The sequence below is a fragment of the Mustela nigripes genome, chromosome 8 (assembly GCF_022355385.1).
Source record: "Mustela nigripes isolate SB6536 chromosome 8, MUSNIG.SB6536, whole genome shotgun sequence".
NCBI lineage: Eukaryota > Metazoa > Chordata > Mammalia > Carnivora > Mustelidae > Mustela > Mustela nigripes.
In genome coordinates this window covers 16416303-16433107 of record NC_081564.1, presented here as the reverse complement: position 1 = coordinate 16433107, position 16805 = coordinate 16416303, and the positions used below count along the sequence as shown (strand labels likewise).

Genomic DNA, 16805 nt, shown 5'->3' with positions numbered 1-16805 from the left:
TTGTTGGACACAACAATCTGAGTTTTAATAAGTTCCCTATGGTGTTTCTGATGCCTAGAAGAATTTGGGAATTACTGGAATAAATGGATAATATTGAAATTACATTAGATCAAAGCCTAAGAACCAATGCTGGTTTTGTAATTAACTCCCCGTAAGACCTTGGGCAATTCCTTCTCCTCTGTGGATCTCATTTGCCTCATCAAGAAAAGGATGGACATCTAGCTCTCACGTTTGAGAAAACTCTCAGGGTAGTTCGTGTCCCAGGGGGCCGGCGTCGAAGAACTACAATCCCCACAAAACCTTGCGTTCCCCCGCCCTCCTGCGGGTGCAGAGAAGGTTCGCCAGTAGAAGCGCTCCCCACAATCCTTTGCGGTAGTTCAAGATGGCGGCGCCCCGTGCCAACCTGAGCGATTTGGAGAGCAGCAACAGCAGCGGCAGCGATGCGGAGGAGCTGGCACGGTGCCGGGAGGCGGCGATGCCAGCCTGGGGCTTGGAGCTGCACCAGAGAGGGCCGGAGAAGTCAAGAGCCGGTAGGACACTGTGTTCTGGGAGTCTGGCGGAAAGGCGTGGGATCTTATCCCGGGGTCTCAGCGGATAGATGGTTAGGAGGGTGTTATCCGGACTCCACTCTCTCCCTGAGAAAGCTTCAGGGACTGGGTGGAACCCCTATTCAAAGAGTGGGCAGCACGAGGGAGGGTTGTTTCATTATCCCAGTCAGGGAAACTGAAGCACCTGAATGTCTCTTGACTCTGTTTCCTTTGGTCCATCGTCACTGCTGCACTCTGGTAGCCCGCCACCTCTTCCAAGATGACTGCAACAGCCCCCTTTCTGTAAACCGATCTCCAGCCTTATCCCCGCGTCCAGCTCATTCTCAGACCTTGATGCTGCCAGCGAGCTTAGTCCTACACGTGTCTGACCGTGACTACAACCCTGAGAATAAATCCAAAGCCCTTCAACTTAGGGATTCCTAGTCATGGGTAGAATCTAGAAGATCCGTGACGTTGGAATCGGAAAAATATTTTACCTTTACTTTCATTAACCTGCATTTGAAATTTAGCATCCCTTTCTGTCATGCATGTGAGCAAAACAACTACAGTCGTTTGGGCAACACCTATTACTTTGTCCTGATAAAATCACAGATTTTCATATCCCATTGCAGTATGCATATGTATCAAAACACCATTGTATTCACAAGAAAATATTAGGAAAAGATAATTTACACTCGTCCCTGCTTTAAAATTGCAGTCATTTTTAGACCCATCTGTAGATCTTACTTAATGCCTTAATAAAGACAGTGCATTAATAAAGAAGCACATGTAGTAATGTTGCCGGGTTCTTTTCTCACAAAGTCAAAAAATGGATCTGGCAGACAAAGGGTGAAATGAAGTGAAGAATTATTTATTTTTTTTTTTAAGATTTTATTTATTTGTCAGAGAAAGAGAGAGCGCGCAAGCACAGGCAGAGAGAATGGCAGGCAGAGTCAGAGGGAGAAGCAGGCTCCCTGCGGAGCAAGGAGCCCGATGTGGGACTCGATCCCAGGACGCTGGGATCATGACCTGAGCCACCCAGGCGTCCCGAAGTGAAGAATTATTAAGGGAAGGTGAGAACAGGGGGGAAATCTTTCTAGAGTGAGAGGGATCTGGGATGGGTTGCCACTGAGGGCTTTTATTGGTAAATATTTTTTGTAGAACATTTAAGGGAAACGATGGATTTGTAAATATTTTGAAAATATCTTGTCTATATTTACAAACAAGGTGGGTTTGTTTTGTTCCCTGCTCTCTGGTTAATATCTATAACATTTCTCCACTTCTGGGATTTCTGTGAGCCTGGTTGCATAGTCCCCTGCATGAGCCTGGTCACATAGCCCCCTACCTGTCTCTCCCTACCTAGCCTCACCTGTCCCTTACTCCGTAATTTTTTTTTAACTAATTTTTTTTTAATTAATTTTTTTAAATAATAATGGTAACTGGATTTCTGTATCATTGGTTTTCTTTGTAATCATATGTGTTGTGTTTTATGCATTTCAAACATTATTCTGAGGAGGATCAAGGCTTTACCAGACTGCCAAAGCAGGCCATAGCAAAGCAAGGTTAAGAACCCCCACATTTGTTTAAAAGGACTTACAAGCCCTTTGGTAGTCTTCAATCCATTCCCTGCCTCTCTCTTCCTCCTGTCCTGCCACATTGCATTTCCCATAGGTAGACTCCAAACCATATTATATCCTCTCATCTCTGGACACCATAACTCAGCACTTTTCTCTTCAGCTCTGCATATAGGTCTGCCTTGCCAACTCCATCATTCACTAGCAGTGAGACTATGGGCAAGGTACTTGTAAGGCACTTGTAAGGGTAATGGTGGTCCCTCCCCTCCCCAAGGAGATGATACCTCTACAATGCTTGGCACATATTAAAGACCCAATCAGTGGTAGTAGTTTTGTGATTGCTTTCTCTACATGGACTGCTTTCTCTCTCCTACTTAACTCTTGCTTACCCTGTGATATAGCTGAGTTAACCACCTCTTCAGAAAAGCTGGTTATATGTCTTCACAGTGTCACCATCATACCTTGTGTGATTCCCTTCATAAATGGTGCTTCCTTTTCCCCTACTCTTGCCACTTATCTCTTTTTCCTTCCATCCCTGCATCCCTAGCATTTGTGGGTGAGTTAACCCTGGCCCGACTTGCTCCACAAATAGTTTAGTGAGAGGTTATGTGACGTGAACTTAACAGAGGCTGGGATCTGGCCTGTCCCTCACCATGGTATCCCCAGGGCTTAGCACAGCGTTCAGGAAAATAGTTCTTACATGAATGAACTTGCCAGAGAGGCACTTCTCTGATGAGTGAGGGACTGACATCCAACCAGACTTCCAGTCCAGTTGTTTCTGCCTTGACAGAATGGATTTCTTTGTGAAGCTGTGAAGCTGACCCCAGACAAGTAAAATAATTTCTGAGAGCCACAGTTTCCTCATGTGTGAAATGCCTAAGTCGGGGCGCCTGGGTGCCTCAGAGGGTTAAGCCTCTGCCTTCGGCTTAGGTCATGATCTCAAGCTCTTGGGATCGAGCCCCACATCGGGCTCTCTGCTCAGCAGGGAGCCTGCTTCCTCCTCCTCTCTCTCTGCCTGCCTCTCTGCCTACTTGTGATCTCTGTCTATCAAATAAATAAATAAAATCTTAAAAAAAAAAAAAAAGAAATGCCTAAGTCCTAGGATTGTTGGGAGTCTCAAACATGAACAGCTTTGACCAGCTAGTGAAGAGGTGTACATGGGAAAAGAGGCATCTAAGATATCTGCTTTATGACTCACTGTTTTTGTGAAACTGTAAACCTTCTGCTAACCAAAGTAGATGTAGCTGCTCATAATAAGCCCTGTTACTTATTGAGCGCCTTCTGTGTGCCAGGAAGAATACTGAACACTTAACATACATTCTGGGGCCATTCTAATAGTAGCCACCATGAGTTGAGAGTTTACTGTGTGCCCTGTTCTTTTTTCATTTTTATTTTTAAAGATTTTATTTATTTATTTATTTATTTGAGAGAGAGCTGGAAGGAGGGCACTTGTGTGGGGACGGGGGAGGGAAAGGAGCAGAGGAAGAGAGAAACTCAAGCAAGCCTCCGAGCTAAGCCAACATCTCACAACACTGAGATCATGACCTGAGCCAAAATCAAGAGTTGAACACTTAACCCACTGAGCCACCCAGGTGCCCCGTGTACCCTGTTCTAAACACTTCATGTTCATTGTCTAGTTTAATTCTTCCAGTAATCCATTCTAGCAATTATTAGCCCCATTTTACAGATGAGAAAGTGAATGCTCAGAAAGGTCATCCAGCTTGTAGGTGGCAGAGTCTTTGTGACTCTAAGCCTGTGCTATTAACTGCTGTTCTTGTCACTCCCTGCCACAGACAAGTGCCTCTTGTGGGCAAAACTCCCACCCTTTGTTCCATGACCATGTGGAAATGTAGGTCACTGTAGTATTAAGATTTTTTTTTTTTTTTTTAAAGAGAAAGAGAGAGTGTGTGCGCACAAGTTGGTGGGGAGATAAAGGGAGAGAGAGAATCTTAAATGGGCTCTATGCCCAGCCCAGAGCCTGACACCAGGCTCAATTCCACAACACTGAGATTTTGATGAGCAGAAATAGAGTCGGATACTTAACTGACTGAGCCACCCAGGCACCCCAAAGTGACTATGTTATTAATGTGACCCCTGATACAGCTTTTTAATCCAGTAATGAGCTCTTTAACCCAGTAATGATCACACATACCACATTTGGGGCAGCATACACTTTGATTACTTTATGCAACCTTTTTTCACACCAAGGCACTACACCCAGAGCTGGAGATGTAAAGATAACAAGAGGCGGACCATGTGCTCCAGCGGCTTACAAATCCAGGGAGGAGATAGACATGCAAACAAAGTGTCCGAGGGGTGCCTGGGTGTCTAAGTGGGTTAAAACCTCTGCTTTGGGCTCAGGTCACGATTCCAGGGTCCTGGGATCAAGCCCCACATCTGGCTCTCTGCTCAGCGGGGAGCCTGCTTCCTCCTCTCTCTCTCTGCCTGCTTCTCTGCCTACTTGTGATCTGTCTGTCAAATAAATAAACAAAATCTTTATAAAAAAAATAGTTTCTGAAACAGTGTAAAACTTTACTATGTCCTCACACTAACTCTGGGAAATTGGTGGTCTTCTCCCCATTTTATAGATGACAAAAACGAAGGCTCAGGGAAATAAAGTAACATGTCTGGAGTCACAGTGGAAGAACCAGAACTGAACCCTGTCTTCTGGGGCCTCATACTGTTGCTGTTCCAGGACATTAGCCATCACTGCCCTTGCTCTGTAGTCATGCCGGATAAAATACTCCTCCTCCTTGTGAGTGTGTGCTCAGAAGGCAGGACTGGGTCCATCCCAGGCTTGCAGGTTCCCCAACTGCAGGAGCATCAGGCACTCTGCATTCTGGGCTGTTCTCCAGAACTTGTTTGACACAGAACACATGTGAACTGCATGCCCTGGATTGATTCAAGACCATGAGGCCTTGCTTGGGGCCCAGAATTACCACGTGATCATTTTGTCCAATTGGCTTCCTAAAGACACAAGCACATTTTGTTCCATTATTCAAGTCAGAGACCTGAGAACCATCTTTCATTCATCTCTCACACCATCTAGTCTGTCAGCAAAATCCTGCTGACTTCTTCAAAATACATGCATCCAGAGCCCTAACCCTTCTCCCTGATTGCCGCGGCCCCCTCCTGCCCTCACCCCACCACGGCCTGTGTCCACACCACAGCCAGAGACATGCTGGAAAATTCCAAATCCGTTTATGTCCTTCCTCTGTGCAGAATCCTCCAGGGGCTCCTTACCTCCCTCAAAGCCCAGGTCCTCACACTGGCCCACCAGGCCCATCCTGCTCTGACCCCCACAAGGTCCCCATTTCTGCTGCTCCACCAACTCACTGGGCTGCAGCCACAGCAGCTTCTTGGCTGGTTCTGAAGTATTGCCTCAGGGCCTTTGCAGGTGCTCTTCCCTCTACCTGGAAGACTCTTCCCAGGTATGCACTTGACTCACTCCCTCACGTCTCTGAAAACTCTGTTCGTGTGTCACCTATCATGAAGTCCTCCCTGACCACCTTTACAAAATGATCCCCCAACTTGTCCCTCCCCCATATCCTTCCCCTGCTTTGTTTTTTCCCCTAGATTTATCATTATCTAATTTCATATTTTAATTGTGTGGGTTTTGTCATCCATATCCACCAACTAGAACGGAAGTTCCATGAGGGCTGGGATCTGTGTCTAAATTGTTCATCAGCTGCATCACCACCTGGGTGATATTAGAGCTTCAGGATCTGGTTGAGCGAATGACCACCAGGCATCCCCAGCATCTTGGCTTGAAAAACGCAGCCTATGTAACCGAGCTACCTTCTCTCTCCTCCACAGCACTTAGCACACAGCCAGGCCCACAGTAGGTGTGCAGTAAACACTGGAATCAAACACACTTAGACTTTATTGTTCAGTATGGTGGTTCAGAGGGGGCTCTGGAGTCAGATGACCTGAATCCTGTCCCAACTCTGTTGCTTACTAGCTGCCTGACTCTGGCCAAGTTAGTTTACATCTCCTTGCCTCTGCTTCCTCTTCTGCCAAATGGATAATAACTCCTTTAACAAGGTTGTTGGGAGCATTCAGTGTGTTATACATGTAAGTCATGCCCAATGGGTATTATTGTCATTTCCTCTATAAATGCCTCAATTTTCCTTATTTCTATAGGTGCTGGAAATAATCAGGGGCCAGCCACCCAGCCGAGCCTCAGGTACTGTGCACACTGTATTCAAATATAATCCACCCTTTTTTTTTTTTTTTTAAAGATTTTATTTATTTATTTGACAGAGAGAAATCACAAGTAGATGGAGAGGCAGGCAGAGAGAGAGAGAGGGAAGCAGGCTCCCTGCTGAGCAGAGAGCCCGATGCGGGCCTCGATCCCAGGACCCTGAGATCATGACCTGAGCCGAAGGCAGCGGCTTAACCCACTGAGCCACCCAGGCGCCCTAATCCACCCTTTTAACAAGTAGTGGTCCCCTGCCATGTACCAGACGTGAGGTTAGACCCTGGGATGTCAGGGTGAACAAGACACATGGAATCCCTGCCCTCGTGGACAGGGAGCAGCTGCTGAGCTGGTAGGAAATGAGATCCTTTCATGTGTGTTGTAGGCATAGAGTGGACGACCATGAACAAGATGGCAATGAACTTCAGACCACCCCCGAATTCCGAGCCCACGTAGCCAAGAAACTGGGAGCCCTGCTGGACAGGTAACCAAAGATGGCCCTTCTCTTCTGCATCCTTTAATACAAACAGGGATGGCTCACATCGGCTAGGACCTCAGGGTGTGCAAACAGGAGCTGGGCAAGCATGTGGCATATGTCCCCTTGTGACATTCGTAACCAGGTCCTATCATTGTCCTTATTCTGTAGATGAGGAAGCAGGGTCTCTGGGAGAAGGAGCATTTGCTTGAAGGCACAGACTGTAAGGCCCAGGCTGGGACTCAAACCCAAGTGTGTTTGGCCCTAAAGGCCATACTCTTAAGCACTGCATTATCCGGCTACCATGAAAGTCAGAGGAACGCAAGAAGCGAGAGCTCATTCTCACCACAAGAGGGTAGAGACAGCCAAAACTACTATTTTGGGGGTACTTTCTTTATGCCCTGTGCCGTGCTGGTTCTCTGTCTTGCATTTGAGAATATGATCTATACAGATCCCAGTCAGTGTTCCTCAAGTCAGTGCCAGGTCCAAAGCATGGCTCTCAAAAGAAGGGGTCCAACAGCAAAGAAGTTGGGAAACACTGCAATCTGTGTACCTCCTTATGCCCTTGGAGACTTAAGATTCATAATGGGATATTCAAGGCTTTGAGAATCCTGCAGTCAAGAGACTTGTGTGGTTTTGCTTGGCCTGGCAGTTTCCCCAAACTCATCTGGCCACAGTGACTTTGTTTCAGGGAAGACTGATAAGTGTAGCATGGAACACATTTCCGGATAAGCTGGTCTACATCCGTTCCTGATTGGCAGAGCCCCACCAGATTTTTCAAAGGGAGATGAAGATGTTTAGGCCATCGTCCTTCAATTTATCAAAAAGACAAATGTGTCCTCCCAAAGTATAAACCAGCTGCTCTTCTGAGACTGACAGAATGTTGGGCCAGACCTTCGCAGCCTGAGCCACCGCAGCGTCAGTACCAGTCCCCCAACTCGAGAATGTGGTGAACACGCGTGGGGAGGTCCAGTGGCATTTCAACACACGGGAGCAGTTTTTCTTCATGACCCTTTGGCTTTGGGGTGAACAAGGCCTGGCTGGCATTATGGTGATTCACATCGGATGTTTCCCCAGGTGGAAATCACGCAGGATACAGGTCAACCACAGTCAACATGCTCCCTGTGGTGTTTCTGCGTCTCTCTGAAAAGAGACTTAAATGATACTCTAATTGGTTCCTTGTGTTAGATCGAGGTTCCTCAGCCTTGTCACTCCTGACATTTTAGACTCCTGGACTGGATCTTTCTTGCCTGTGGGGAGCCACCCTGTGCCTCGTAGAGCAGTGAGCAGCATCCCTGGCCTTGACCTACTATGTCCTAATAGCGTTCTCATGTCCCCTGCAGACTGACATTGAACCACTGTGTCAGATGCTTGGGTCAGAGTTAGGCACCTGGGCAGCAGCGGCTCTGTGCCTGCTCCCTGCTTTCCTGCATGGTGCTCCAAGGGATGCCTTTGGCATATAGGGAAGAAACAGTCAGGAGAATGTACCCAGTACGTTCCTGTGTTCGCCGCCAAGACATTGTGCGAGCGTTGTTCTCTGCCGTGCACGGTGACCTCATCAGCACTCACCAGAACGATGCTTCCTGATCTCAGTACTTCTTCCTGCTCATCTTGATGTCAGGGACCATCTTCATCATCATCAGAGCTACCATTTACTGAGCACCTACTTGTGGCCAAGCTCTATGCTAAGTGCTTGATATCCACTATTATTTCATCCCATGACAACTCTAAGATGTAGGGTTACTATTCTCCGTGTGGCAGGTAAGTAACAGAGGCTCAGAGAGATGAAGTCAGTTGCCGGAGGGGACACCACAGGAAAGCAACGAAGCCAGGATTCAAAGCCAGGTCTCTGAAGTGTAAATAGAGTCAGTGGGTTGTATCAGTGTCCGTTACCTGGTTGGAACCTGTACTCTAGTTATGCACATGTTACCATAGGGAGGAAAGGGAAGGGTATATGGGATCTCTGTTTTATTTCAACAGCTATATGTCAACGCATGATTAACTCAAATTTTTTTAAAAAATTAAAAATTAAGAAAGGAAAAAACAGGGCTGCCCTGTTCTAGAGGCTGACCTCTGAACCATTCTCCAGATTGGTCTTATTTCCCTTTTCATGCTTGCTTCCAGGAAGCTCAAAGCAAACCACGCCCCCTCTCTCCAGCATTGTCTGTCCCTCCTGGCCTGTTTTTGCTTTGTTCTATTTGAAATTGAATTTTGTTATACTGTGGGTATCTTTAAAACTTCTTCAGCACTTTCTGGAATAGAATGGGATTCAAACAAAGGAAGGGCTGCCATTTGCCCCTAAAGGGGAGCGTTCACCATGTTACGTCTATAGGTGTTACTGCCCTTAATCAGGCCCGCATGCTTGCTGCTGTAGCATTTAACATCATATTCCCCTGTCCCTTCTACTTAAAAAAAAATTGTTTTAGTTTTTTTTTTTTTTACTTTTTCCCTATTACTCCAGACATCATCCTAAATCAACCATTTCCTCCTTCCATAGTTCGATTACCATCTCAGAAGTAGTGGAGGAGCCAGCAAAGCCTAAGGTACAGCAAGTCCCCGCAGAGGACGACGGTGAGCAGTCATACTGTTAGCACCTGGTGTTGTTTCCTTACACACCCCCAATGTGTGTCCCAGCTGGCAAACTGTTTCCATACACTCTCTGATCCACACAGCCCTCTCTGAAATAGGCTCGTTGATGCTTTCCCTGTTTACAGGGGAAGCCATAGGGGAAGCTGAGGTTCTGAGAGATGAAGGTGTCAAAGCCCGAGCGGGGGCCTCTTACCAACCGCACTCCCCAGCTGTCCCTGGCCGAGTCTGTCTGTCCTGTGCCCAGCCCACTTGCCACTGCGGAAACTTCCTGAGGCAGAAGGTTCACCTGCAGGTTTCCAGTTCCCCTTAGGGCTTGCTGACCTGTTGGGGCAGCTGGCGTCCCCTGACTCTGGCAGGCATCATGCGTGCCTCTCCACACACAAGACACCTTTTTGTCACCAACCAACACTGATTCCTGGGTCTCTGCCTCTGGACTCGGAGCTCCCTGAGGGCTGGGCGGGGCAGCGTTGGCCCCTAGGAGGAGGGCCCCTGGCAGTGCTGACCCCACCCCTTTGGATTTTAGGCTTCCGCCTCTTCTTCACATCCATCCCGGGAGGCTTCGAGAAGAAAGCTGCTCCCCAGCCTGGCCGAAAGCGATTACATTCTGGCTCCAGGTGAGGTCTCATACCCTCTCCTCGTGTTCCCCTCTTTCTGCCCATTGTCTGTGTTTGCCAGTCCTCTGGAATAGCCAAGCAGAATCTGATCAGATCCAGGCCAAGAAGGAACCTGTCAGGTAGCTAGAGAAATGGTGCCATCAGGGCGAGGGGGAAGAGGTTCTGTTGGGCATTGGCTTTGGAGTTTTACTGCTTCTTGGGCATCATCAACTGCCAGACACCTCACTCCTGGGGCATCCCTGTGAGGCCTGGGCTCTGGTAAGATCCTCATTTTGTAGATGAAGACACTGAGGGTCGAAGAGGTGAAGTCACTTATTGAGGTTACACAGCTGGGAAGCAGAAAAGCCAGGGCTGGAACCTAGGTAAGCCTCACTCTGAGGCCGGAGCTCTCTAGCCACCTCCCACTGTGACCTCTTCCCTGTGGCTGAAACAGAGGGCTGTAAGGGGCAGCTCCGGGCCCTGTGCCCACTCTGTGCTCTTCCCTTGTAGCAGTGAGGACAGCGAGGAGGAATGGCAGCGGTGCCGGGAGGCAGCTGTGTCGGCCTCCGACATCCTCCAGGAATCTGCTATCCATGGCCCTATAAGAGTGGACGGAGAGGCAAAGAAAAAGAAAAAGAAGTTTAAAAAGAAAGCCAAGAAGGAGGCCAGTGCCAACTTGGACGCTGCCGCCGCCGTCATAAGCAAAACTGCAGTTAGGAAGCAGGAAAAGCAGTCACCCAAGCTCAATGGAGACCAGCCATCACTTGGGACCAAAAAGAAGAGAAGGAAGAAAAAAGCCAAGAAGACCAGTGAGGCTTCCCCATTCCCATCAACAAAGAGTACAGTGGCCACGCCTGCAAACTGACCTCGGCATACGGGCCCAAGGCTCAGCCAGTCTGGAGGACAAGGTGCCCTTTGGGGACAAGTCATTTCCAAGCCCCATCTCCCTTTCCAAGTCCAAGAACTTGAATAGGAAGTCCATTCCTGGACCATGATTGGGGCTTGCCCAAGGGTCAGGACAAAGACAGCTGTAGAGTGAGAAGCCTAATTAAGGCCTGCCCATTGGTGCTCCCCCTGGGGGCTGGGGCAGACCTGTGGTACCAGAACATTCCATGGCTTCAGGAAAAAGGAGCCATCCACCTATTCAAGATTGTTGACCAGGTGGTAAAGCTTGTCTTCCCTGTACTGTCTGAGGAGAGTGAGTGAAGGGAGAGCTTTTCCTTTCCTTCCACCTTCTCAACCTGGTGTGGCAGAAAACCATAAGAAACTGAGGGAAGGGCTGCTCGGCCCAGAAGGAGTTTTTTCTGCCTCCAGGCCACACAGACTTTATACAACATTGTCTGAGAGCTTTTCTCCCCCACTAGGTTTCCAGAATTTTTTTCCTCCACGTTTGTGAATGTACCATGCATGATCATGTGTCTGAGCCAACCAGATGATTGAAAATAAATTGTCAAGAGACCCCCAAACTTAACAAAATAGTTGGGGTTCTGCCTGTGTATCGATGCTGAATCTTGATGAGACAGTTTCAATAAACATCACTCAGGTAGAATCCTCCTGCCTATACCCCAAGATGTGTCCCCGCACCCTAGCCTCAAGACTTCAGGAAGTATCACAGCACTCGTAAGTGGGATTTCACACACCAGGAGTGTTCCACAGGGAAGAGGAGCAGCCCAGGGTTAAGGTGAAATTCTGGCTTTGCCTTTAAGCTTCCGCAGAGCGAGACAGAGGTGGGACATGAGAGTGTGTGCGCTGACCCATCTCCCCTCAGGCCCCTGGCCCACCTCCACCTCCCTCTGCCCGCCCAACCCCATGTGGGCAATGTGTGGACAAGCAAGAAGTTTCCGGTACTCATTTCCTCTACTCCGTTCCTCATTTCCTTTACTAAAAGTTAAATAAATGTACAGGTTCGCCCTTAGCTAGCTACAAGCTGCAGGGGGCACTGGTTCTTCCCTGGCCCTGTCCTCAGTCCCAGGGTGGGAGCTATCTGCAAGGCCAGGTGAGGGGTGGCAGCCCCAGGGGGAGCGGGTCATGGGGCCCTGGGTTTACACAGCTGCCTTGCCTCTCCTGGTGGCACTCGGGACCTCAGGCTCCTGGGTGTGGCTGTGAACTGCCTAGACCTTCCCCTCCTCCCTCTGGGCACCTCAGCTCTGCCACGTGCTCAGGCGTTGGTGCCCTCCGAGCTTAGCGGCTTCTCCCCCAAACCAGGGAGGTGCTGCAGGGCCCCACAGACCAGAATCCTGACAGCACCAGGCGCAATCGCAAGGCTCCCATGGGGCAGGGATGACTTCCTAACCCGGAGGGGGACTTTCCCATAGAGGCAAGATGCCAGGCTGGCATTAGAAGGTGTAATACCCAAGGGAAAGAACAGCCAAGAAAACTGGCTATCTTGGAGGCCAGGGAGAGGGATGGTCCAGGAGAAGAGAAGCTGGAGAGCTGTGCATGCTTTCACTGCTAGCTTGAGCTCTCCCGGCGGTGGACATCAGAGTAGCCACTTGGGGAAAGCTCATGTGATTGGGGGACTGGGTTGGTACAAATGGGCATGTGAGCCTACAGCTGGAAGGGGAGCAGGGTGAGGGGACTGATCGGGACACAGAAGACAGAGTGGGGCCACATTGACCCTAAGCTTCTCGGAGCTCAGTGAGTCACAGCTGCACAGCCTCATGTTCTGAGAAGTGTGGTTCCCTTGGGAGTTCCAGGGCTCTCCACAGGTACAGGCTGGGGGCACCAGAGTCCAAAGGCTGCCCCCTTCTGTTCCAAGTGACAGATTTGACCCTGAGCATCAGGAACAGTCCCTCCTGTGTCTTGCTCTGCTTCCCAGCTCTCCACAGTCCCCTCTTGTGGACGGAATTAGCCCTCCTGGGGTCAGGGAACCCTGGAACCCCTTCTGACGCTGACAGAGCAAAGTAGGGACCAAGGCACAGTTTTCCAGGGCACACTGCTGTCCTGTGGCAGTGAAAGTTTCACAGGCACAGATGTCCCTATCACCCCCCAAGCAGGCCTTGCAGGCTCCAGGCAGGGCCCAGCCCCTGGGAGGCGGTCGCCATGGTTACTGGGAGGACGAAGCCATCTGCGTGGAAATGAAGGTCTCGATGACACTGTGGTTGGATGGCAGCAGGTGGCTGTGGCCATTGTTGGAGTCGGAGCTCTGGTACAGCACCAGGCTGCTGGAGGACACTGCAGGGGCAAGTGAGACAGCTGGCTGCCGGCCAAGCCCTTCCTGAACCCACCTCGCCCACCCATTCCCCATCCCAAGGGGCACTTGGCACAGAGGACATGGGGCCTCACCACCTTCTGAACTGCTGCAGATAACCAGACCCCAAAACTAAACCTCTGTGCTTGGGTCTCATCAACCCCCAACCAGTCTCTGGGGCCCCCCAGGGAGTGGCCACCTCCGGACATTTTAGTGGAAACATTTGAGAAGCCCTGGTGAGATGGTGTGGTTAGTTGCTAGGCTACGATACAGTCACCGAGCCAAACATTGAAGTGTTGCAGTGGTGATGTTTTGTAACTGTGGCTAACACCTATAATCCATTGCGTGGAAGTGACGGAGATTTCTCTTGATGACATGAGTGGGTCTCATGTAATCAGTTGAAAGCTTTAGGAGCCAAAGCTGAGGTTTCCTAGAGAAAAAGGAATCCTGCCTCAAGACTGCAGCACGGACTCCTGTCTCTCTTGCCAGCCTGCTGGCCTGCCCTACAGATTCCCAACGGCCAGTCCCACAGGCATGTGAACCAGTTACTTAAATATATGTGTACATATGTCTTTGAACCTCAAATAGTGTGGAGGGAGCTAGGGCCACTGACCACCTGCACAGTCATAGATATGCAACTGACCTTTGACTCCCCAAAAACTGAATTACTGACAGCCTACTGTTGACCCAGAGCTGTACCAATAACCTGAACAACCATCAGCACATATCTTGTACCCTCTAGATATTATATACCGTATTCTTAAAACAAAGTAAACTAGAGAAAAGAAAAAGTTATCAAGAACATTGTAAGGAAGAGAAAGGACATTTACCATTCTGTGCTATACTGAAAAAAAACTGGCGTATAAGTGGACCCGTGCTGTTCAAACCCCGGGTCATTCAGGGCCCAGCTGTATTCCTCTTGGTTCTGTGTCTCACCAGAACCCTGACTAAATCCGGTGGCTAAGAGAATGGGCTTTGATTTTGGACCCAGATGCAAATCCTGGCCCTGCCACCTAGGCAGTGTCAGAGGCAAGGCCAAGTCCTTCACCTCCTGAGCGGTGCTTCTCATTTGTAAAATGGGGATGATGACTCGTGCCCGGTGGATAAAGCATGGAGCCTGACCCATGGAGCCCTGAGTACCTGTCAGTGCAGCCACAAGGACTGGATGGGGGAACCTGAGGCCCCCAGAGGAGGAGCGGCCGCCCACAGTCACACACTTAGCAAGTGATGACCCATGGCCCCAGAGCCCAGCAGCCTGACTCCCAAGTGCCCACTGTTCATTATTGCAGACGTCGGGCATCGGAGATGGAAGTGAATGGGTCAAGGGGGATGTGACGACCTGGAGAGCCCACACTCTATCGTTGCTACGTGGGAACACGAGTCTCCCAATTTTCCAAGAAAAGCCAGAAACCACGATTTCTTTGTGAAAGCTAATTTTTAAAAAGTGGGCAACATACTCAAACAGTGCCAAGCCCTGAGCCCAACCAGCACGCCCATGAGCTGCTTCTGGTCCACGGCACGCCCAGCGTTCTGCTCCTTAGTACCCTCTACTGTCTCTTGCGATTACTTAATCTCTTTCCTCAACTGAGTCAGTGTGATAGTCACGTAAGATACGCCCATTTTCCTGTGGTTTCATACCCCTCTTGGCTCACTTCAGGGGAGCACAGGGTGCCCTCCCCTTTGCTGCATACACCTTCCTCCCCAGCTGAGGGAGCAGGGAAAGGCTGCTCACCGGTGGGGCTGGCACTGAGCCGGTGGGCTGGCTGCAGGTGCTGGATGCCAGCGGGGTCCTGGCTGGGGATGTGGATGGTGGTGGTCTGAGACGCTGGCGTATGCAGCCCGGACTCACTGGAGGCCTCGGTGTCCGAGGCGAAGACCTGGGGGAACACAGCAGCCTCCTGAGCCCCGCAGAGGTGCCCTCTGGGAGGGGCCTGAGCAAGGGGCCAGGAGGGCCTGAGCCTTACCTGCTTGGTGGGCGTGAGGCTGGCCAGGGCGCTTAGGTTGGTGGTGTCGGTGATGAGCATGGTCTGCGGAAGCAGGCCTGTGTGGGTGTACTGGGCCACCTCAGGCTTGTGGCTGTAGAGTGCTGGCCAGGAGGGAGAAGAGAGAGGAGGATAAATACGTGGCACCCTGGGCCACACTAGACCCCTCTGAAGGGGGCCTCAAAGCTGGGAGCTCTGGGGGAAGTGGGGCATGGGGCCTGGTAAATGGCCCAATGGAGCAGTGGTTAAGGACTCAGGAAAGATTTCCAAAACTGAGGGGCTAGATCCTTTCCCCAACTACAAGACCCTGCAGAGACTGGCTTGGTGGAAGGTTGGGGAGGCCCAGAACCCTCAACCCACACCCACCACCCAGGGACGACAAGTGTGAAGGGCAGTAGGAGGCACAGTGCAGCTGTACTAAGTACAGGCCGTGGTGGGGAAGGCTGGCAGCCCCCTTAGGGGGTCAGCAGAGCGGGGGGCAGCATCACTCCACCTCCAGGACACCTCTCCAAAATGTAACCCAGAGTTCCGCCTACAGCCTGGCCCCATGACTAGGCACAGAGACACCAGCAGAAAAGCACTTGAACTACATATTCTCACATTGACTCAGATGAAACCATACACACACGAGTATGTGCCCTCAACCAAACCCACACAGAGACACAGGCCCACAGGCCCTTATCCCTAGTTCCAAATTCCAGAAAGTTCTGAAAACCAACAGGTTTTTGTAAAGCCATCAGTTGAGCTCATCTGGTGGCAAACTCTGACCCGAACCCAATGGGAGGTTCTGTTAAGTCTTTGTTAACCCGCTGGTGGCTTTCTCCCTTCTGCAGAAGTCACAGGGCTTAGAAGACAGGACATTGCCCCAAGGCCTCCCGGGAGTGTGGTGGTATGTATGGTGGACACTCTGTGTCTCCTTTCTAAAGTCAGAGAAGTACTGAGTTCTGAGATACATGTGGCCCTGCGCGTTTCAGAGAGAGGACTCAGACCTTTCTCCTACACATGGGTGTGCATCCACAAACACCGATAGACACCCACATGCACACTCACTCACAGAAACTCGTGTGCACACACGACCAATGCTCATTCACACCCTGACACATATTCAGGCCCCCAGACACGCATCTGAACCCCTGCAGGCCACCTCGTTACCAAAACACACACCAAAGCATGTGCCCCCCAACATACACACACACACAAGCTGCTAAGCCGCCCTGTCGCCTCATCTGCTCGTAGACACCTGGCCTCTCCCACCACTTCCCCCAGCATGGTTCTCGGTGTGCTTACCGTGGGGGCTCTGCAGCTGGGCCATAGTAGCCATGAAGGGGCTCTGGGCCACGTGGCTCTGCATGGGGGGCATGAGTGGCTGCTGGTAGGAAGGGTGCAGCGGCTGGGAGAACTGGACGGGCTGCAGGGTGGTGAGACTGCTGCCCATGCTGTTGATGACTGGTACACTCTGTGCCTGAGTGGAGGCCAGGCCTGCAGCGGGAGGAACAGGAGTTAGCCTGGCCTCCTACTGCCTCCATGGCCTTCACTGCCTCCACTGCCTCCACTGGCCCAGCACTGACCCCCGGACACTGTCCCTCCCTCCAGAGCCAGTGGGGCGGGGGAGGAAGGGGAAAGGCGACCAGGAGACAGCTTCACTAGGACCTGGCGCTAAATTACATGGTCTTAGCA

At 50.5% G+C, this 16805-nt stretch overlaps 2 protein-coding genes across 4 annotated transcripts in view; one reads left to right on the top strand and one right to left on the bottom strand.

Annotated features, from left to right (window-relative positions):
- The first annotated feature begins 364 nt into the window (after positions 1–364).
- On the top strand, positions 365–11505 carry C8H12orf43 (chromosome 8 C12orf43 homolog). Of its 2 annotated transcripts, none has more exons than XM_059408603.1 (6): positions 365–530; positions 6245–6287; positions 6685–6783; positions 9272–9345; positions 9887–9977; positions 10470–11505. In XM_059408603.1, the coding sequence occupies exons 1-6, from the start codon at positions 383–385 to the stop codon at positions 10819–10821; spliced, it is 807 nt and encodes a 268-aa protein (XP_059264586.1). In that variant the 5' UTR covers positions 365–382; the 3' UTR covers positions 10822–11505. The 2 variants fall into 2 exon arrangements, with proteins under 2 accessions (XP_059264586.1, XP_059264585.1); XM_059408602.1 differs by having other exon boundaries at positions 10467–11505.
- A 69-nt stretch (positions 11506–11574) lies between these two features.
- HNF1A (HNF1 homeobox A) overlaps positions 11575–16805 on the bottom strand; it is a 19650-nt gene continuing 14419 nt past the window's right edge. Inside the window, exons 7-10 of one of the 2 annotated variants that reach the window (XM_059408601.1) lie at positions 16416–16607; positions 15111–15232; positions 14879–15023; positions 11575–13130 (exon numbers count right to left, since the gene is read on the bottom strand). In XM_059408601.1, coding sequence (XP_059264584.1) covers positions 13003–13130; positions 14879–15023; positions 15111–15232; positions 16416–16607 — 587 coding nt within the window. In that variant the 3' untranslated portion in view covers positions 11575–13002. Of the gene's footprint in view, positions 13131–14878; positions 15233–16415; positions 16608–16805 lie in introns of both variants that reach the window. The other variant, XM_059408600.1, reaches the window with a different exon arrangement.

What these genes read in the sequence shown, in the direction of transcription:
- C8H12orf43 (XM_059408602.1), top strand. Translation starts at nt 383, where the DNA reads ATGGCGGCGCCCCGTGCCAACCTGAGCGATTTGGAGAGCAGCAACAGC. An exon ending in GCCGGAGAAGTCAAGAGCCG is followed by an intron (nt 531 to 6,244) that starts GTAGGACACTGT and finishes TTATTTCTATAG; the next exon opens with GTGCTGGAAATAATCAGGGG. An exon ending in CTGGGAGCCCTGCTGGACAG is followed by an intron (nt 6,784 to 9,271) that starts GTAACCAAAGAT and finishes CTCCTTCCATAG; the next exon opens with TTCGATTACCATCTCAGAAG.